At 40.0% G+C, this 22,601-nt stretch overlaps 2 protein-coding genes, 1 long non-coding RNA gene and 1 other non-coding gene across 4 annotated transcripts; 3 read left to right on the top strand and 1 right to left on the bottom strand.

The window, feature by feature from the left end:
* The first annotated feature begins 818 nt into the window (after nt 1-818).
* LOC146304704 (uncharacterized) lies at nt 819-9,292 on the top strand. Its single transcript, XR_014769314.1, has 5 exons — nt 819-924; nt 8,201-8,364; nt 8,583-8,640; nt 8,751-8,859; nt 9,159-9,292. It is a non-coding gene; the product is annotated as an uncharacterized LOC146304704 (long non-coding RNA).
* LOC146304705 (5S ribosomal RNA) lies at nt 7,491-7,609 on the top strand. Its single transcript, XR_014769351.1, has one exon. It is a non-coding gene; the product is annotated as a 5S ribosomal RNA (ribosomal RNA).
* donson (DNA replication fork stabilization factor DONSON) lies at nt 8,028-13,570 on the bottom strand. The gene is made up of 12 exons (XM_084713948.1): nt 13,000-13,570; nt 12,100-12,174; nt 11,784-11,984; nt 11,480-11,658; nt 10,976-11,051; nt 10,735-10,837; nt 10,367-10,475; nt 9,477-9,629; nt 9,153-9,351; nt 9,000-9,069; nt 8,716-8,846; nt 8,028-8,337 (listed from the first exon to the last, which is right to left on the bottom strand). Exons 1-12 carry the CDS (start codon nt 13,450-13,452, stop codon nt 8,197-8,199), a joined length of 1,890 nt encoding a protein of 629 aa, XP_084570074.1. The 5' UTR covers nt 13,453-13,570; the 3' UTR covers nt 8,028-8,196.
* Nucleotides 13,571-15,102: 1,532 nt separating this feature from the next.
* LOC146304702 (uncharacterized) lies at nt 15,103-17,095 on the top strand. The gene has a single exon (XM_084713236.1). It carries the CDS (start codon nt 15,158-15,160, stop codon nt 17,093-17,095), a length of 1,938 nt encoding a protein of 645 aa, XP_084569362.1. The 5' UTR covers nt 15,103-15,157.
* The last annotated feature ends 5,506 nt before the right edge of the window (nt 17,096-22,601 follow it).

Here is a 22,601-nt window from a genome sequence, read left to right as displayed (position 1 = left end):
AATGTTTGCTACAACCCGGCGGATAAACACCATTTGTCTCGGCTCTTTGTGGACCTGCAACACAAACACGTGCGTTAGACGACTGGAAAAGGAACAGAGATTAGACTGGATGAAAACCGGAAGGAGTGCAGTTTCTTGTGAGGTAAGTAACCGCACACAAACACACCGCATCTGCTGCCACCACGCTCGCTCGGCTCCGTTGTGTCCTTCGTTTGCTGTAAACATTCAACACAGTCACATTCGCACTTAAACGAGGTAAAACTTACACATTTTGAGAACCGACGTCGTGTTTTATCTCGCCTTTGTTGTAGTTTTACGGTCGTTGTCCAACGAAGTCATGCCTGCTAAGTGAGCACGTGGTGAGAGCAAAAAACACAGTTAACATCACAGCCAACATGGATTGTTCAAGCGTTAAAACCCGTCATCACTGCATTTGTCACATACATTGAGCTGGTTTAGGACATACAGCCAGAGAGAACAGCCAGGTAAAACAAAGCCAACATGATTTACAAAAAGGGACGAGGTGTGGATATGGAGGTATCAGCAGGGACTGGGATGTGTGGATGAGTGAACCCATGTGCTTGTGTGTTTTGCAGGCAGAAAAGCAGGAGAGCTGAACCAAACCTGGGAGCCGTGGAGCTGTGGAGCCAAACCTGGGAGCCGTAGAACCAAACCTGGGAGCCGTGGAGCCAAACCTGGGAGCCGTAGAACCAAACCTGGGAGCCGTGGAGCCAAACCTGGGAGCTGTGGAGCTGTGGAGCCAAACCTGGGAGCCGTCGAGCCGTGGAGCCGAGCCGTGGAGCCAAACCTGGGAGCTGTGGAGAGAGCAGAGAGAAGTCAGCTGAGCCGTGCAGCCCTATTGAGAGAGAGGGGGCGAATGACACTAGGCTGCTACTTGTAGGCTGTGGTGGAGGTTCTACCCAGGTGTTGCCACTTTGCCCTAACGAGCCCCCCCCTGATTGCCACTTCCTGCAGGAACACCTGGTGGAGTTTCTACCTGGGTGCCGCCATTTTGTTTTCCTGGACCACCCTGACCGCCAGCTCCTGCAGGAACCGCTCAGCCAGGAAAAAGGCCGTTTTCAGCACATATAAAGTGCTTATACTATATTTTATAGTGTCTATGCTATATAGTATATACAGTATATATAATATTCTATATATACTAGTATATATATACTAGTATATATATATACTAGTATATATATACTAGTATATATATATATATACTAGTATATACTAGTATATATATATACTAGTATATACTAGTATATATATATATATATATATATATACTAGTATATATATATATACTAGTATATATATATATATATATATATATATATATATATACTAGTATATATATATATACTAGTATATATATATATATTACGGCGGCGCGGCAAGCGATTCCAACTTTCGTTCATTCCTTCCTTCCAACTGTCTTTCTTCCTTCCAACTGTCTTTCTTTAAGTACGTAGGATTCCAACTGTTCTAAAAGAGAGTCATTAAGTAAGTAGGAAGTTAGCAGTTAGCAATAGGAAGTTAGCAAATAGCAATTAGCAAATAGCAATTAGCGATTAAAAAATAGGCAGTAAAAATTTAGCTGCTCATGCATCTCTGTATCATAACCCCTGGCATTTATGGCTCCGAAAGTCTGGGAGGGGACACGGCCCCCTCCACTACCCGCCAACCGCATCCGTGCTGGAACCCGGGGACGGGTGGAATCGAACCGCGGGCAGCTTGTCACCCCGGGATGACAACGTTTCCTTGTTCTATCCACCACGCCACCAAGTCCACAACACACTTGGATAACTTCTCTGGGCGCTTTTATCTCTGCGCTTTGGATGTTGGACTTTAAAATTCACTGAGGGTGGTAAGATTTGAACACACGACCTCAGAGTCCAAAGACTTGGCCTTAACACCTGCGCTATCAGAGCAGACACTCAACTTTTGGTTTTGAGAGCTTTTCACCTTTTTCTTGGGACTCTGGCTTTCAAAAGTCACCGTGGGTGACGAGTTTCGAACACACGACCTCAGAGTCCGGAGACTTCGCCTTAAGACCTGCGCTATCGGCGCAGACAGTCAAGTTTTGGTTTTGAGAGCTTTTCACCTTTTTCTTGGGACTCTGGCTTTCAAAAGTCACCGAGGGTGACGAGTTTCGAACACACGACCTCAGAGTCCGGAGACTTCGCCTTAAGACCTGCGCTATCGGCGCAAACACTCAACTTTTGGTTTTGAGAGCTTTTCACCTTTTTCTTGGGACTCTGGCTTTCAAAAGTCACCGAGGGTGACGAGTTTCGAACACACGACCTCAGAGTCCGGAGACTTCGCCTTAAGACCTGCGCTATCGGTGCAGACAGTCAACTTTTGGTTCTGAGAGCTTTTCACCTTTTTCTTGGGACTTTGGCTTTCAAAAGTCACCGAGGGTGATAAGATTCGAACACACAACCTTGGAGTCCAGAGACTTCGTCTTAACACCTGCGCTATCGGAGTAGACAGTCACATGTTGTTTCTGAGAGCTTTTCACTTTTTTTTTGGGACTTTGGTTTTCAAAAGTCACCAAGGGTGAAAAGATTCAAACACACAACCTCAGAGTCCGGAGACTTCACCTTAACACCTGCGCTATCGGAGCAGACACTCAACTTTTGGTTTTGAGAGCTTTTCACCTTTTCCTTGGGACTTTGGCTTTCAAAAGTCACCGAGAGTGATGAGTTTCGAACACACGACCTCAGAGTCTGGAGACTTCGCCTTAACACCTGTGCTATTGGAGCAGACAGTGAAGCTTTGGTGTTACGATGATGACTACTGTGGGATCCCAAAAGAAGAGATGACACGGGTGTACCTGAAAACAATGTTTAATATGAGCTCGGGTTCTTCCACATCATACAGCATGCAGAGTAAGAAGGAATGAACCAAGAACACTCCAACAGTTACAGCTTATATAGGGTTGTCTGACTATACATAACCGGTTTATTTTTGGACCATGCAAATATGCCAACAATGGACAGAGTCTTGTCCACCAGACTTTCTGGCACCCTGCCAGCCATATATCTGTTACCATACACGTCATGTAGGAGCGTAAAACATACCACACCGGTCACAGAAATACATCCTAACACTTGGTTCTGAGAGGATTTCACTTTTTTCTTGGGACTTTGGCTTTCAAAAGTCACCGAGGGTAATAAGATTTGAACACACGACCTCAGAGTCCAAAGACTTTGCCTTAACACCTGCGCTATCAGAGCAGACAGTCAAGCTTTGGTTCTGAGAGCTTTTCACTTTTTTCTTGGGACTCTAGCCTTCAAACTTCAGTGAGCATAATAAGTATTGATCTTATAACCTCCACATTTCAAGCCATCTTCTTACAACCTGAGCTACTGGAACAGGCATCCAAATTCTGGTTCTCAGGGGTTTTTTACTTTTGTTTTTTGACTACAGCCTTCAAAAGTTACTGAGAGTGATAAGGATCGAACACACCACCTCAAACTCTCAAACCATCCTCTTACAGCCTGAGTTATTACACCAGACTGTCAGAGATTGGTTTTCAGAGGTTTTCATGTTTTTCTTTGCACTCCAACCTTCAAAATTTAGTGACGGAGATGAGGCTCGATCACACAACCTCAGCATCCCAAGTCATCTGCTTAAAACCTGAGCTACTAGAACAGATGGAGAAGGTTTTGTTCTCAGAGTTCCTCACTTTTGTTTTTGGACTCTGTCCTTCAAAAGTCACTGAGGGTGATAAGGATCAAATGCACAACTTCAAACTCTCAAACCATCCTCTTACAGCCTGAGCTATTACACCAGACCAGTGTTCACCAACCCTGGTCCTCAGGGACCCCTGTCTTGCATGTTTTAGATGTTTCCCTGCTCCAACACACCTGATTCAAATGATCCGCTCATTATCAAGTCTCTGCAGAAGCCTGACAACAACCTGATCACTTGAATCAGGTGTATTGGAGCAGGGAAACATCTAAAACATGCAGGACAGTGAGCCCTGAGGACCAGGGTTGGGCACCACTGCACCAGACTGTCAAGTTTGGTTCTCACAGCCTTCAAAATTTAGTGAGCAGAGTAAGGCTCGATCCTACAACCTTCACATATCAAGCCACCGTCATACAGCTTGAGCTAGTGGAGTAGACAGCCAAAGTCTGGTTCTCAGAGATATTCACTTTTTTCTTTGGACTTCGGACTTCAAAAGTCAGTGTCTCATGAGGACTGAACCAAAAAACCTCAAAGCAGTCCCCCAACATCTTGAGCAGACAGATGATTTTTGTGTTTTTTTGGAGCTTTTCACTCTCTGCATTGGACGAAGACTTAAAATTTAGACAGGGATTGAACTCACAGCCTTTGAAGTTCAAACCAGTGCATTATCTGCTTGAGTATGGAGCTATATTTGGGCCAAAGGTTTTGTTAACGACCTCTCATTTTGAACATCTGTCACCTGTGTGCTGCTCCAGCAGGTGGGCCTGCAGAGCCGGACACTATCATTGCGAGCAGACACTGCGCTGTGTTCATGGTGCTACGTGGAAAGCATTCAAGTGTATCTGTTTTAGTGCACAATCTGGCATAATTTATCCCTCTGCTTCTGCAGTTGGTCCTCAGTACTGTCTAAAACAGCTTTCACATCTCCGAAAACGTCGGAGTAAATTTCAAAAAAGGCGATATTTGGTTGAACTTACCACGTGTTAAAGAATATAAAACTTATATAAAGTGGCATATTAGAAGCTTTAGCTTTACAGAGGAAATTAAAACAGATTTAGTCGTGCAGAATATTCGTGCATGCCGTGCAAATGGAAGTTTGTCACTGACATCAGTTTTTTCACTGCCAATCACATGGTGTAGCCTACATTGAGATGAATTGTTTCAGTTCCTACGTTCCCTGAAGGCAACGTGATAGGGGAAGGTCCTTTGCCTTTTTGTTAAAGTGTAACTTGCAGGTTAAATGTCCTAATGAGATTTATGCATGCTTTTTTTTACGTAAAGACCAAAAATTATAGGATAATTTGGTCTGTTGGAGCAAGGCTCTTAAAAAAACGCCTTTTTTTCAGTGTCGCGTCTATGACGTAAGAAGAGGTACGCTGCGCCAGAGTCTGCCTCTGACCTACGCGCAGAAGTAGTTCGTCTTGAGTCTGAGCGGTTATCTTTCACTGGGTTGGTGTTTTTCAGCTAGTTTTACAATACATTTCACTCCGGTGACCATGCCGAATCATTATGTAGCTACAGGGACACAAACTCCTGCCTGTCAGGAAATCGAGTCCGCCGTTTTCCTGACAGGAGCAGAGCGGGTGCTGCCTCTCGCTCCGGGGGGCGTATCGTGCAGCTTAAGAGGCGGGGCTTCACTGCTACCTCCGTAACTAAAACGGTGGTCTGACTGCCTGCTGACCACACAAACACCTAACAAACAAACAAAAAAAGTTTATCGGGGAACTGTTTTTTTTTGTCTCTCCTTCTCTCTGCCCCCCCTCAGCTGTTCATGTGTTCATTTTCGAGTGTCAGGTTTTATCAGTCCGGTCTCACCTCCTATAAATCCACTCACAGCCGCAGCAACGAGAGAGAGAGAGAGGGGGAGAGATGAACGACTGTGCCCTTATAAAAACGGCGGACTCGATTTCCTGACGGGCAGGAGTTTGTGTCCCTGTAGCTACATAATGATTCGGCATGGTCACCGGAAGTGAAATGTACTGTTAAACTAGCTAAAAAAACACCAACCCAGTGAAAGATAACCGCTCAGACTCAAGACGAACTACTTCTGCGCGTAGGTCAGAGGCAGACTCCGGCGCAGCGTACCTCTTCTTACGTCATAGACGCGACACTGAAAAAAAAAAGCATATTTTAAGAGCCTTTCTCCAACAGACCAAAATTTCCTATAATTTTCGGTCTTTACGTAAAAAAAAAATTAAATTAAGTTTTAAAAATATCATTTTACACAAAATTATGCATAAATCTCTTTAGGACATTTAACCTGCAAGTTATGATTCCACGCCCCTCTCAGTTGAAGCCACGCCCCTCACACGAAATCCGGGCCAAAAGTCTGAAACTGAAAAGAAGAAAAAAAAAAAAAGAAACTACAAAAAATAATATTTGAATCTGAAAAGATAAAACATGCAACTGAAAAAAAAACAGGATCTCAAATATCAAAATATATGAGAGTGAAAAATGAAAATAAATAATTTATTTAAAAGAATTACCAGAGTGAATCATAATTATATTTAACCTGAAATAAACAAAAATTGTGCACTTATTTTTATCTTGAACACCTTGATGTATTTTTCAAAATTCAAGATCAAAACTTTAATTTTCAGTTTCAAAGTTTATTTTTTCAAGTTCAAAACTTTTGGCACCAGTATAGCTCCATACTTGAGCTAATGTGCTGGACATGCTTTCACTTGCTTTCTTAGAGGTTTTCTTACTTTCTTTTGGACATCAGCTTTCAAAAAAAAAAAAAAAATCCTGTTATTTACTAAATGACACACTCTTCATAGATAATTTATCATCATCATAGTAGCAGGGTAACTAAGTGTGGAAAGTGTCACTTCTTGGCTGTTAATTGTGTTGGAAAGTGAAAACAAGGACTTGCAGCAACTTTGCCCTTTTAAATATTTTATTACTGACTGAGTTGTTACCTTTAACTGTTGAGAAAGTTGTCTCCAGTGAAAAAGCAGCAGCAGGAGCGCCCTCTGCTGTCCACACAGAGAAGTGAAAAAGTGGGAGGAAGAGTGGTGGGAACATGAGGTGCTGTCAGCTTTTTCACTTCTCTGTATGGACAGCAGAGGGCGCTGCTGCTGCGCCAGTGAAAAAGCAGCAGCAGCAGCGCCCTCTGCTGTCCATACAGAGAAGTGAAAAAGCAGCAGCAGCAGCGCCCTCTGCTGTCCATACAGAGAAGTGAAAAAGCTGACAGCAGCAGCGCCCTCTGCTGTCCATACAGAGAAGTGAAAAAGCTGACAGCACCTCATGTTCCCACCACTCCTTCCACCCAGGTAGTAACCAGGCTCTTGCATAACTTCCAGGATCAGACAGACATCAGGTGTCCATATATCAAGTCATTGTTAAACTATTCTTTATTGTATTATGGGATTTATCAACACTAATACATTAAGTTATTATATAGAGCAGCATGGCAGAGGTGAAGCTGCTTTAATTACTCTGCTGGTAAATTTAATCTGTAAGATATCACATCAGTGTAGTGGCTTAGAAAAAACAAATACTGAAAAATTATACTTAAAAACAGTAACCGAGTCAGTGCACTTACTCTTCTCACACTGCTGTATTAGACTTGTACAGAATTTATATATACATGTTAATGTTTCTACATATGTAAACACATGCAGTTGTTCATGGTGATTGACATGTATTTAAAAAAAACTGTTTTAATATAGTTTATATGGTCACTTACAGCTGTACCACCCTGAACTCGCCGGATCTCAGAAGATAAATATATGAGGATGTTTGTGCTGATATCTTTATAATGCTTGTTTGTTCACTAAATAGTCGCTTATGGCCATACCACCCTGAACACGCCCGATCTCGTCTGATCTCGGAAGCTAAGCAGGGTCGGGCCTGGTTAGTACTTGGATGGGAGACCGCCTGGGAATACCAGGTGCTGTAAGCTTTTACACTGCAGAGGGTGCTGCTGCTTCTTCTACAGCAGAATGAGAAATAGAGCAGAGTAGCTGCAGGGTACTGTGTTCATCTTTAAAAAATAATAATTTGCTGTTTTTTTTCATATTGTTATTCTATTCCTAGATGTGTACTTGACCTTTGGACTTCCATCTGATCTGATCAAAGTGTGAAAATAGCTTAGAAACCTGTTCAAATAATTTTCCAGCACTCAAATTTCACATAATGTATTTATTTCCTCAGTATTCCCATCACAGAAATATAACCTCAACACACGACAGTGCACCTGAAAATTCATTTGATAAAAGTTGCACTGAAAAAAGCTTAATGGAAAAATCTCTTTTCTCCTAAATAAAACAAATTAGAAGTAATTAAAACACATTTATCTACAATTTAAAAAAATCAGATCATTATTAAAAGAGAGATTAAAAATACAGTGCAGTGCAGTAAAATCTGTTCGTAAAAACATTTTAAACCAGTCATCCTTTGAGACTGTTTCTTTCAAAAATGATGACAGTCTTTCAGGATCATCTCTTGCAAAATGAAACTGCTACCAACCCCCCCCCCCCCCCCTCTCTGTCAGTTCTTCCAGGTGTAGCTGTAGTTGTTCATGTTGATGTGAGTGAGAGCGGTCTTTCCCAGGCTGGAGGGCTGCTGAAGCTGTTGGATGGAGGCAGGATGGAGACCACAACCCGACAGGTCCACCGACCCACCAGAACCCTGCAAACACACGGAGAGACAGCTGGAGTGAGTCTGTGTTTAGTGATTTGAACCAACTAAATAAGCCATATCCAAAAAATATATTCACATTCTTTTGCACCCCTACAACCTGCATTTAAACAGCACTGTAACTGAAGCCTGTTTCTGCCAGAAAAACAAAACTCATGATTAAGCTGATTAATAAAAAATAGAGTAGTTAAATTCATTATCTCCTAAAATGAAACATTTTGTGATAAATCTTTCAGCTATATCACCCAGTCCCAGAAATGGCTGTTCACTATAGTGAGCCTCAGCAACAGTAAGGTACAGCTGTTCTCATTTTCAGACCATGTTTTTAGTTTGATCCATATATTAACATATAAAATACGTCTGTCTTACCTGTTCCTTGGTTTTGTGTGTGTTCATGACGGCAGTCGGTGCGTGTGTGTAAAGACTGGCTGAGAAGTTTCCTTTCTGTGCGGGCCGAAGGAGGGTTGTGATGGTGTGCAGAGATGAGGGGAGGATGGGTCCTGAGGGACAGAGGTAAAAAAAATTCATACATGATTGATTTAAATTGAAAAGAGCAGCTTAATGCTTTGTTTCTGTCCAGTGAAGTTGAGAGAAGTATGAAACATGGGCTGTACATATTCAGATAAATAAGGTAAAATCATGCAGCTGTGTACCTATGATCTCCAGACTGCTGATGTTCTGGTATGTAGAACCAACCTGGCTCTTCACATTCACACTGCGGGCCTGAAAAACACACACATACACGTACTCAGACAGATGTGGTTAACAGCTGTGTATGTGCTCAATGTGTGTATGTGTGTCTGTACCTTCAGTGTGTGCATCGCAGCTCCTCTGAAGGCGACGGGAGCGAGCAGTGTCGGGGGTAACCCTGCTTGTGAACCGGCCGCAGCCACCAGACTCTTGCAGTTGATGAGGAAGTTGATGAGCGTGAAGGTGTGTGTTCCCTCCACACACACCACAGACTCCGGCCTGTGGTCCAGAGACACGGTGTGGCCCTCCTTACGGCTACACCAGTGGGTCAAGGAGCTCTGACTGGCTGTTCTTACTGGTAAATTACATGAAATTAAGAGTACTACGATACACAAACAGAACAGATGACAGTGCGTGTCAGAGACGTAGGAGGTGGATACAGTTGGATGGTGATGCTGTCGGGCTTCTTGATTTTGTCTTGGACTCCCATCTCCTTCAGCCACGAGAAGTCGCCGTCTTCATCGTCGTTGTCTTCATCGTTCTCCCTTTCATCACCTGCTGGACACAACTCGCCGTCTTTCTGCTCACAACATCTACAATTATAATTATTAGCACAATTATAAACAGTGTTAGAAGAACTGAAATCATCCTGACTATGAATTATGTTATATAGCATTAAAATAGTTTTCTGCTTCAGCTCATTTATTCATTCTTCCTCAGATATGATGCAGGTTGTTTTTATAATAATTGATCAATACTGCAGTTGTCTCTTGAGATTGTAATCATGAATTATTTTGAGCAACATCAACAAAAAAAGTCTGAATAAATTAGTCCTTGTTATTATTAAATTGAGTTTTAGAAATGTTTACTGATATTGATATTTGGGTGTTAAAAACTTATTCACAGTTCTGTGATTTGTTTTTCTTTTACATGAACAAAATCTTCAATCCTAACTGTTTAGTTGTAATTTGTTTTAAACTTTGATCAAGATTCATATGTGCAGATCTTTTTACAGTTGAAAATAAATTAAAAATGTAATAAGTCCAAAATAATTATTGTTGTTTCTCTCATTTGCCTTGTCATGTCTCATATGTGTCTTCTTGTTAATCAGTCGTACACACAAAAAAGGAAAGACAATAAACTTGTCAGCATGTTAAGAATTTGTTATGCTGTTAAAATTATCAGTGCAGATGTAGGCAGCAATAAATGCACATTATTTATGCCCATATCATACTACATGCATCTTTTTCATTGCGTATCAGCCTTTACTCCACATTTCCTCCCCCACACTTTTTTTTTTTTTTTTCCCAAAACAGGAAATCACACTTACTCCTGCACTTTCTCCTTCTCCTCCTCCTCTTCCCCCTGGTGCACCGTCAGGTTGTGTGGCTCCCTGCTCCTCCTCCTCTCCTCCACTAGAGGGAGACTGAACTCTATACCTGCACAGGTACACAGGACAAGCTGGTAATAAAAGTTACACCACTGATCATGCAGTCACAAGTTAATAAAATTATATTTTTAAAAAATCACTCCAGGTGTTTTGAATGGATGAATGTCTGATGAAAGGGGAGGATGTAAGTCTTCAAAGTTCACTTGATGCGTACTTTTTTTTAAAGGGATGTATGAGATACCAAAATTCAGCTGTAATATCTGACAATGTGAGTGTAATGAAAATACATAATCTCTGTTCAGACCCACCTTCAGCCTTCATGGCCTCTCTGAGACCCCTTGTTGTAGGAGAGATTAAGGCAGAGATGTTGCTCGAGCCCCCAAGACCTGCTGCCCTGAACAACACTGTAAACTGACAGAATAAATGCGATCACATGAATAAATTGTAAAGGCAAACATAAAGTCCTGCTGTGTTCATGAAAGCCACAGTGAAAATGTCACTTTGGATGGACTGTAAGGCAATAAAATAATTAAACACACAAGTGCCTACCTGATAGGAGCAGAGATAAAAGTATGGACACAGTCTGGCCTTCAGCAGACTGTAGAGAGACGACAGACTGACTGACCTGAAGAAGACGATCACAGAGAAAATGCTGTGATATGAAACCATTCAAGAACAGATGAGCACTGAATTATGTGTTTTTGAGGATGTTTAGTCACATAATGGCATGTGTGCAAACTGCACAGTAGATGCAAGTTTACATGATGACATAAGCATGATGTCAGCATCTGTTTCTATGCACCAGTTTTCTTATGCAAGTCTGAATAGCTTGTTGAAGTAAAAGTTGTTTTTTTCTGCCTATGACACAACACTGAAATTACTGGTTTATGCAGGATTTGATTGGCTGCATCACAATTAGGCCTCCATCTAAGTACATGGATACAGGAACAGTATTCTTACAAATCAATGCAAATTTCTGGTTTCTGAGTAAAAGTGATTTACAGACATATATGAGTACTGTGGCAGACACAAAATGTAACTTAATCTCCTCACCATTCACTCATGAGACTCTGCTGCAGCGCTGTATCTTGAGCCCATGGGGTGCTCTTGCCAGTGAAGCTTCTCTCAGCGTTGATCCTGGGGAACAGGGACAGCCAGGGCAGGGACGGGTGCTGCCAGTAAACCAGACTCTGCTGGAAGGCACAACGGAGCTCCGAGCAGGACCTGGGATCCTGCAGGAGGGACGGTGAGGACCCACAGAGTGACTAAACATGACACTACACAGCAAAAATTAGCATGAAAACATGGGGAGAGTGGCTGCAACGTCATGTGTAATAATAAAGAGTAAAAACTGTACCTGTAGACTGTGTGGCAGAGAGCTGAAGTGAGCTCTGCAGTGTTGGCTGAGGCCCAGAGCCTGCTCCTGAGCTTTGGGGTGCTCAGCCCACGACAGGGACAGCGGGGAGGTGAAGAGGAGGCGAGTCTTCAGGCTCCAGTCTGCTGGGTACTCCGTGCAGACAGGAGGAGCAATGGAAGCTGGAGCAATGGACTGAGGACTCTGGAAGGAGAGACGGAAGAGGACAATTCTAACATTAACAATGGAGATGAGCGGAAAGAATAAGAAGATGTGGAGATGCAGACATTTTGGATAGAAGTACAGAAAAAAATCCAACCTTCAGCAGTGGATTTCTAGCATCTTCCTCCTCTTCGTCAAACAGAGAGTCGTCTTCAGAAAAAGTGAGACACTTCTACAGCAGAGAACAGACAGGTGAAAACTGGAAATACGAAAATGACTGCCATCCCAAAGCAAATTCACATTTTTCCTTTTTTCGTATATAAAGTGTCAGATGCCACAATAACAACTAGAGCTGCAATTAATGATTATTTTCATTGTTGATTAATGTTTCAAGTATTTTCTTGATTAATTTATAAGGTGTTTGGTCTATAAAATGTCAGAATGTGGTGAAAAATGTTCCCCAAAGCCCAAGATGATGTCCTCACATCTTAATTTGTCCACAACCCAAAGATATTCAGCTGACAGTCATGAAGGAGTACAGACACCAGAAAATATTCACATTTATGAAGCTGGAATTTTAATTTAATTACTCAAATCAACTAATAAATTATCAAAATGGTTGACGATTAATTTCAACAACAAAGATGAATTATTTCAGCTCTCATAACAGCTACAGCTATGGGACGATTCTCTCTGCGATGTAATTAATTTATTGTACGTATTAGTGCCAGACAGATATATCATTCAGCTGATACTGGCAGGACATAATGCATATTGTTTTATTTATTTTGAAGTTTTACAGACAGACTTTTAAAGTATATATGGTGCTCTTTTAAATTGCTTATGTTTTTTTAATTTATAGATATTTATAACAGTTAATAAATGTTATAGTTTTCTATTTTCTAATCAGAATAGCAAGCAATAGTAAGGTCATCAACAGCCTTAAAAGAAGACATTAGTTGACACTGACATTACAAAATCATAAGCATTTAGCCTTTAAGCTAACTGATTTTTATCTGCTGAATTTATTAACAGTTTCTGGATTATGTTATGTTACCTTGCTGGATGTATGTTGGTGCTCCTGTTTTTCCACCTCAGTCAGTCTGGCACTGAAAGGTAAAACTCCTGGACCCTCAGTCTTTGTTGACATGTCCTCACCTCCCCCGTTTTCAAACGATCTGTGTATCTTGTAACTGTCCACAGCTTCGGCATTCCCTTCATCGTTGTAAATGAGTAATTTCTTCTTTGGGCTGTAAGTATTCTCAATATTTGCGAATGGGTTTCTACGTTTTATTCCACCGCCGGAGCGGTTCTGCGAGCTGAAAAGCGGTCCCGGGGAGAAGGGGCGAACGCCCGCCGGAGATGAGTCGCTTTGTCCGGGACTGGCAGTCGAGCCCTGGCCGCTCGGGCTGGAGAAGACACCGGCCTCGCTTCGGGCTCTTTTTCTCCTCATTCGCATGATTTCAGCAGGTCGCTTGAAGCTGGGCGAATAACCTGTCGGTTGAGACATCCTGAAAAGGAATAGTTTACCAAAAAACAGCCAAAGACCAACGATAAAGCAGTGAAAACACTCGATCCGACGGAGTTTTGCCGTTGCGCCTTCCGCACTTTACAAATTTGGCGCGTAACGTGATGACGTTGGAGATCCGCTCGTGTGACATTTTGGACTCATGGGAAAATGGAGAAGCCGTTACAGGATTTGAGGAATCAGAAGGGAAATCTATCGAATCTCTTGATGACAGCTTTCAACTACAATGACAAAAACATTTTTTGTTTGATTTTCAAAATGAATATAAACAACAACAACAATACAATAACCAGTACCTCATGTAACTCGAACAAAATCCTGGCTTTTCCAATTGTCAATAAACATACCACGTCGGTCATAAAAAATACTATGAAAAGGTCAATTTCTTTTAAGTATTATGTATAAGTATTCTAAATACTAAAAACAAACTAAACATAGGCGAGCTTCTCTAAAACAACATGATTAAATACTGGTGATCTTTTTATCTAATATGTAAGGTTTGTAGGTAATCTAATTTTTAACTTATATAACTATATAACTTATTATATAACTTAAAAAACTTCAGTTTTTATTATTGGCATCAACCATGTAATTTTTGACATGCTCAGTAATGAAGCAGCTAAGACATGATTTAGGTTAATGAACTGTATTATAGTATAGCTAATATTCCTTAATGGATCAGACACATCAAAAAAAGCATTTCAAATAATAAAATAGAGGTTTAGTTTTTAGGCTTTTTTAGTTGTAATAACTTTAATTTCTTCTGATAATTCTAGAAAATGTCATGTTTTTTCAGTGGATTATATTTATAATTTCTAAAGTTAGAACAAGTTTGTGATTTAGTGCCATTCACTTGGGAATACTTAACCATTCCACACTCAACTGACAGCCTGACTCATACACAACTGCACACAATCACTTTAGTGTTGTAGTCCATCTCAGAGCTGGGGCCCTGAAATTTGGTACATTACATATTTTGTTTGGTTCTACCAGATAAGCTGACAACATTATGATGGTACACGAGTAAAAGGTACTTGATTATAACACATTATATCGTTAGAATTTATATGCAGGCTGGGAAAAAAGTTCATTCTTTTTCCAGTTGAACACTCTTTGGCTACATGGTAATCATTTTAATAAAGTTGTGCTTAGTGCATATTCTAGTTAATTAAACCAATAGATTAATAAAAATAAAATTAAAAAATAAGTTACACATAGCAACTATTTACTAATATTATTTCATATTAGATTATTTAAATAAGTTTATCTGACATTAGTTTATTAAAATAAATAAATAAGGTCACTATTAATAATGTATAGTTTATTATTGTAGAGAACCTTTTTTTTATCATAAACTTTATTATTCAGCAGTTTGTTTAAAAAGACATTGTTAAAAAAGTTTTTTTTTTTTTTATGCATTCCATGTGTGTGCGTGTGTGTGCGTGTGCGCGCGCGTGTCATCAAAGCCAGAATTCCATGTGTGTGCGTGTGCGCGCGCGCGTGTGTGCGCGTGTCATCAAAGCCAGAATTCCATGTGTGTGCGCGTGTCATCAAAGCCAGAATTCTCTGTGTGATGTTACAGTAGCTCATAATAAGTTCTGATCTTACCAGGAGTCAGTACAGTAACTCTTTTATTAGTAAGTAACAGATTCTTGATTGCTAAAACCTGATTATTTTTCTTTTCAAGATGCCTTTAAATAAAGTAGGAGTTCTAAGGAGCAGCGATCTGGACGTGCCACTGTTTAAAACAGAGGACTTTACGAAGATGGCCAGACTTTATTTACGTCACCTTACACAATTCCAGTGGAAGCTTTTGGCCAATGAATTTATTGAGCCAGTCACAATCAAGATACTATCCAGGATGTTTTTTGACTTTGTGAATGCAGTCACTGCAGTGATCTACCAACATGTTGCCCCTCAGGTTAAAGACAGGTTGTGTAACCGTGGGATTGAATCTTCACTGGAGTGTAATTACGGAACTGTAACAGAGGACAACATTCATGTCAGCATTGGAGACTCACTTCACTTCTGTTTTGGTAAAACAATTGGAGTAAAACAGTGGAAGACCGACTACTCTAAACAACTAACAGAGTTATTTGTAGCAGAAGTGACAAAGGGAGTGAACCGTAAACTGTCAGGTATCACATCACGTAAATGGGATTTGCATCAGCCAGCACCATTCACCAAATCTGCCACCGAAGATATGGTTTACTACGTCAGCCATATATTTAGCCGTTTAATCAGAGAGGACATTAAGGCACCTGAGGATAGTACTGTGAAGTTCATCTTCCCGTTTTTAAACAGAGACGCGTTTAAGATACCAGAGGATCAAGAATGTTCAGACAATGTCTTGCCTGAGGATTTAAAGTCTTTATTACGGCAGCAAGGATTCGTCCTTTCAGATGGAGATGATTTTGAGTCACCTGGCGATTTAAAATGCCTGGACAAGGGTCTCTGTCCACATGAGTTAGGTCCAGAGGAGGCTACAGACATCAATTCCACATCAGACTACGAAGAATTCGTCATCTCATATGGAAACAGTTCTATTTTAGACCAGGAAGGATCCATCCTCTCAGGTAAAGATGATGTCAAGGCACAAGGAGATCAAGAGTGTCTGGACAGGGATTCTTCCGAGGGCTCCTGTCCAGACAAGGTAATTTACGTAGAGGAGTTAAGCGCAGAGAATGCTGAAGTAACTGCTTGTGCACCAGAGCAGCAAGGATTCGTCCTTTCAGATGGAGATGATTTTGAGTTACGTGGCTATTTAAAATGCCTGGACGGGGGTCTCTGTCCACATGAGTTAGGTCCAGAGGAGGCTACAGACATCAATTCCACATCAGACTACGAAGAATTCGTCGTCTCAGATGGAAACAGTTCTATTTTAGACCAGGAAGGATCCATCCTCTCAGGTAAAGATGATGTCAAGGCACAAGGAGATCAAGAGTGTCTGGACAGGGATTCTTCCGAGGGCTCCTGTCCAGACAAGGTAATTTACGTAGAGGAGTTAAGCGCAGACAATGCTGAAGTAACTGCTTGTGCACCAGAGCAGCAAGGATTGGTCCTCTCAGATGATCCAAGTCAAAGTCCTTCTGCCAGAGAGACCTTTCTCACCACGTTTCTCTGGAACCTTTTGACTCACATTGCTAACAAAGCCAAGACATCAAAATTCGATGTGGACTTAAAGGGGATGGTGGAACGTTTGAATAACAGGATTGTAGGACAAATAACTCTCCCACAGACTGTTGAAAACACCCACATCCCCATCTATAAAGAACTTTGTTGCATGTTTGGATCTGCAAATACGCTACAGGCTGCCGTGGTTACCAGGGAGGCAACTTTTATAGACGCAGTTGCCAGGACATTAGAAGTGAAGCTGCTCAAGTCTTCAGGAAATAGCAGCAGCTTTGCAACCAAAGTGAAGAGACTTTTCAGAAAAAGGAAGGAAAAAGTTGTTCCGCTCAATGAGATTAACACAACAGAGTCTCACAGTGTAGTCATCAACTTGGAGAATGGATTGACGCCATCACCAGCACAGAAAAAACAGAAGTGCTCTGCAATCATAAGAATGTTCAGGAGTCTGCGCAGGCCGTTCAGCTCCCGCATCAGCACTGGATCAGAGGATTAATAGAGGACTTAGTATCTTTACACCAGACAAGTGATACGCCTATGGACATCTGAGTCCTCAGGTACTTATAAATCATCCAATTATTAAATTAAATTATTTCCTATTATTATCATTATTATTATTTTTGTGCAGCCTCTGAACATGACATTAAACGCACCCATTATATTTTAATAACCGGCCCATTTCAATCTTTTCATGTAAGACATCGTCGTCACTGAAACAGACAGCGCCGAGACGCTTAAAATATAATGGGTGCGTTTCATGTCATGTTCAGATGCTGCACACAAAAGGTTCACGGGCGGCACGGTGGCGCAGTGGTTAGCACTGCTGCCTCACAGTAAGGTCCTGCGTTTGAATCCCCCAGCTGGCGGGGGCGGGGCCCTTCTGTGTGGAGTTCGCATGTTCTCCTCGTGTCTGCGTGGGTTCTCTCTAGGTGCTCTAGCTTCCTCCCACATTCCAAAGACATGCATGTTAAATAATAATAAAATTAATAATAATGATAAAATATTCATTCAAAAAATTTTAAAAACCCAAGTAACCCTGCCAAAGGGTCACTTTGCCGGTCCCAAGCTCGGATAAAGGAGGAGGGTTGGACATAGAGCTAGCAATTAACAAAATACATTACAGTCTTTTGATTAAATTTGATATTTCAACATCAAGCAATACAGGACAAAATTGATTTTTGTAATGTGGGTCTTGACAAAGTATTTAGTCATGATGTTATGAGAAGTGATGGCCTATTTCAATGGTAAAATTAAAAAACAAGCAAACCAAGAATCAACAGAAGAAAGTTCATTTGTAATTCTAAACACACTTATGGATAAGTTTCACTACCCGGAATTAACATTATAGATATCAACAACTTCATTTTGACTAGTTGTGATTACATTGTGACTAGTAAGAATTTTCATTCAAGATGTCTATAATTCTATTCTGACCAGTCAAAAGGACAGTTAGAGATCTGTAATTCAGTTTTGACTAATCAAAAGTGAAAAGTTAAAGATATCTCAAACGCAATTATGTGAAAAGTGAAAAGTTAAAGATATCTCAAACGCAATTATGGCAACTCAGAATTTGTCAGAATATGTGCAGGACGTTGCTCATGTGAGGCATCCCATTTATTGTTCATTATGGCAAGCTTCCCATTGGATATTGGCTCAGTAAACAATACAAGTTCTTCCTATACAAAACTGTAATGTCAGATATCCACAACATCATTCTTACTAGGACAAGTGAAGTCACTTTCCCCATTCATGTGTATGAGGTTCATCATTACAGACAGTCATAATTAAGTTGCAAATATCCACAACTCACATTGCAGATATCTACATCTGAATTCCGACTATCTGTAATTCCAGTTCAAGATATCTACAGTGTTATTCTGACAAGGTAAAACTCAATTTAAGATATCTAAAAAAAAAATAAAAATAAATAAATAAATAAAATAAAATGTAGATATCTTGAATTAAGAGGGGTTGAAGATATCTTAGGAAGAACTGAATTATGGATATCTGCAATACAGATATCTAGCTATTAAATGTTAAAACGGCTTGCCATAAATAACAGTTCTAATGAGCTCAGTTCACAGAGCAAAAAGGGATGTTCAGTACTCTAAATTATCAACACACCTGTATTTGATTCTTGATTTACTTCAATAAAAGTAGCAAAACATTAAAACTGCTGTTGTCACTTGTTATCAGAGGTAGAATACATTTCCTTTCATCAAGTTAACAGTGAAGAAGTCAGCCTGAGTGCAGTAAATCTAATCATCCGCTAGATGGTGACAAATAAAGATCAGTGTTTCTACACACTCTATTCACAGACATACACGAACATTGTCGAGATTGGCCCGAATCAGCCCGAATCGGCCCGAGTGCCGAGTGACGCGGCACTGGTGGAAATTAGGGGTAAACCAAATTTAAGAAAACTTAACAAAAAAATAAAAAATAAAATAAAGAAAGAAATAATAAAAATAAAGAACTAAATAAATAAATAAATAAATAAATAAATAAATAAATAAATAAACAAACAAATAAATATCTCAGTAACTCTGCCAAAGTGTCTCTTTTGGGTCACTTTGCCGGTCCCAAGCCCGGACAAAGGAGGAGGGCTGGATATAGAGCTAGCAGTTCACATAACACATAATAGTCTTTTGATTAAATTTGATATTTTAACATCCAACAATAGAGGACAAATTAGATTTTTGTGATGTGGGTCTAGACAAAGCATTTAAGTCATGAAGTTATGTTGAGAAGTGATGGCCTATTTCAATGGCAAAATTTAAAAAACAAACAAACCAAGAATCAACAGAAGAAAGTTCATTTGTAGTTCTAAACATATTTAGGGTGTTTTTTTTTTTACTCACTTTTAGTCTCTCTCACAAAGTTATTCCTCTCTCCTGCAGCATCCATCAATTACCTGCAAATTCCCAATCATGCAAATTAGGCATTAGGTCATTTAGCGACTTCTATTGACTTCTATAGCTCCTTTCCTTACCGAGGAGTTAGCAACACTTTGTCCGGGACACCGGCCCTCGCTTCGGGCTCTTTTCCTCCTTCAGTGCATGATTTCAGCAGGTGGCTTGGACCTGGCGAATAACCTGCCCGCTGAGACACCCTGAAGAGGAGACAGTTTAACAAAAAACAAACAAAGCTCAACGATAAAACGTTTAAAACGCTCGTTTTGCTGTTGCTCCTTCCGCACCTAACAAATTTGGCGTGTGACGCGTTGACGTTAAAGTACCGCTCGTGTGGCGTTTTCAACTCATGGGAAAATGGAGGAACCGTTATCAGATTTGAGGAATCATAAGGGAAATCTATAGAGTGACTTGAACACGACTCTTCAATTATGACAAGAAATCAAATTTTTGTTGCATTTCGAAAATGAAGAGTAAAAAGAAATTAAAATATACAGTAACAGTAGCCATTGTCTTTAATAACTTGATAAAAAAAATTATGGCTTTTCCAACTGTCGGTGAACATATCATGTTGGTAGTCTTAAAAAGTACTATTAGAAGCTCATCAATTTCACTTTCTTAAGTATATTTAAATTCTAAAAAAAAAAAACCTTATAATTGGCCAAATGAATTAATATTTTATAAATTCTAAAAAACAAACTAAAAATAGGAGAACTTCTCTAAAACAACATGATGAAATATCTATGCTCTTTTCCCCAGGTTTTATTATAGGCATCAACAATGTAATTTTGTTTTAATTACACATATCATGCTCAGTAATGAAGCATTTAAGACATGATTTAGGTTAATGAATTGTATTATAGTATAAATAATATTCCTTAATGGATCAGACACATCAGAAAAGGCATTTAAAGTAATAAAACTGGTTCAATTTTTAGCCTTGTCTTTTTTTAGTTGTAATAACTCTCATTTCTTCTAATAATTGTAGAAACTGTCGTGTTAATGCAGTGGATTATATTAGTTAACAACTTTTAAAGTTGGAACAAGTTTGTGATATAGTGCCATACGCCTTGGGAATACCAAACTATTTCACACTCAGGTGACAGCCTGATTCACCCACAACTCTGCACAAAGACTTTGGTGTTGTAGTCCATCTCAAATATAGATAGAAAAATAAATAAATCAGTCATGGATTTTTCCTTGCCATCACCACCTCTGTCCCTCTGTCACAGTGATTAATAGGACTTTATGTAAATTTTGGCTCCCTGTTAATTTCTCCCTCGCTCGTCATTATTGCAGGTCATCAATCAAATCTGAAGCTCAGCCAAGCGCCAAATGATGGCTGCTGTTAGGAAATCAATTCTCAGATCTGTTGGTCAGCTAGGAGAGAGAAAACTGGTGCTTTAAGTGTCAAAACTGCGATTCAGTTTTGAATTGTCAATGACCTCATCCTGTGCTGACTGGCATTAGGTCCCACAAATGTCCTGTTTGTTAATATATAGACCCCCTGAAACTTTTTATGGACCCCATTCTGGTGGGGCCCCTTGAAGAGGAAAGCAAAACCCAAGTAAAAACAATTCAAAAACAAAAATGGGACGTGTGTTTAAAACCTTTAAAATACTATATTTGTATCAACAACCACTTCTAAGGTTGCAGACACCATGAACCATCCTGAACAATGGGATGTCAGACTGCAATCAGACCACTAGATGTTGCTGTTCACCAAGTCTAAATGAAGGATTTCTCTCAGTCATTCACTTATTCAAAGATAGGTAAAACTGTTCTCTCGTGCACAAACTCCAGTCCCTTGAAGGCACCAGAATTTAATAAAATATAACAATTCCTCATGTGAGATGTTTTAGATAAACTGTATTGTAAATTGTATTGTATTGTTCAATGAGATACAATGCACTCAAGGTTAACTAATGTATATATTTTGTATATATATTTTGGGTTTTGTTTCTTTAATTTGTCATGTTTTAGTATTGTATACCAGAAAATGTGGTTGAGGGGGTTTCAGAAGCTGTTTGGCCGCGTGTTCACTACTTCCACTGAAGTACACTCAACCCTAACCTTCCTAAAATAACATTCACACTGATTTCTCACAGTAACTGGTGAGCTGTAAGGAAGTGTAAAAGTTGAAACTTTTTTTCAGACTGTTCTGTGTCATTCCCATTTGTTTGATTTGTATTGCTCATCTGTCTGTCTCTCTGTTTCGCTTTTAAACTTGTTCAGATGACACTTCATATTAAATTGTTCCTTTGGAGCATATTGCTGCCTTTGCCTGGATTTCCAGATGTTGCACAGCTGGGAAAACACACAGCAGGCCTTTTCCCACTCTTGCCTGGATGTATGCCACTGCCATTGCAGTGACAAGGCTGCATGAACAGGTTAAGGCACCATTAGGTCTCCAACTAACCATTATTTTCACTATCAATTAATTGATCAGTTATTTTGTCTAAATAAAGTCAGAAAATGGGTTCACATCATTCCAACTCTGCCTAAACTTGACAAAATTCACATTTGAGAGCTGACAGAGATTTTTTTCTTAAACCTGACTGAAAATATCAAAATAGTTGATGATTAATTTAATATTTGACATCTAACTCAGTAATCAATTAATTTGTTGCAGCCACCATTTATGAAAACTGCTGGTGGAGGAGTTTGTCACCTGAGTTTTGAGCATTAAACCCTCAGTTACTGAGCGCTGTGCACTCTTTCCCCAACCTTTGCCTGCAGGAGATCAGCTTTTAATACTGTGTACTCACTGTCTGGCTGCAACCACTTCACCTTTATTTAGCCACCGCTGTTAGTGTGTGTGTGTAAACTGGCAGAGAAGGCAGGCTAGGGCTTGTCTGTTTCCCTGTAGAAATTCCTTCATGTTCAGGAATAGCATTGGATGAAATGTGTACGTGTGTGTGTGTGTGTGTGGTTTTGCACAGATACAGGTGGCAGTATACATGAGGGAATGTATGAGGAGAAAAAACAAATCAGACGACAAGAGTTGTATTTTCTTCACAAGAATATTTATATAAATCAAAACCAAATGTGCACAATCAACAATGTCAAAACACACCTGCTGTGTGTGTG

Source organism: Lutjanus erythropterus, chromosome 24 (assembly GCF_056507025.1).
Source record: "Lutjanus erythropterus isolate fLutEry1 chromosome 24, fLutEry1.hap2, whole genome shotgun sequence".
NCBI lineage: Eukaryota > Metazoa > Chordata > Actinopteri > Lutjaniformes > Lutjanidae > Lutjanus > Lutjanus erythropterus.
Note: the sequence above shows the minus strand (reverse complement) of the source record. Positions and strands in the feature narration are given on the sequence as shown.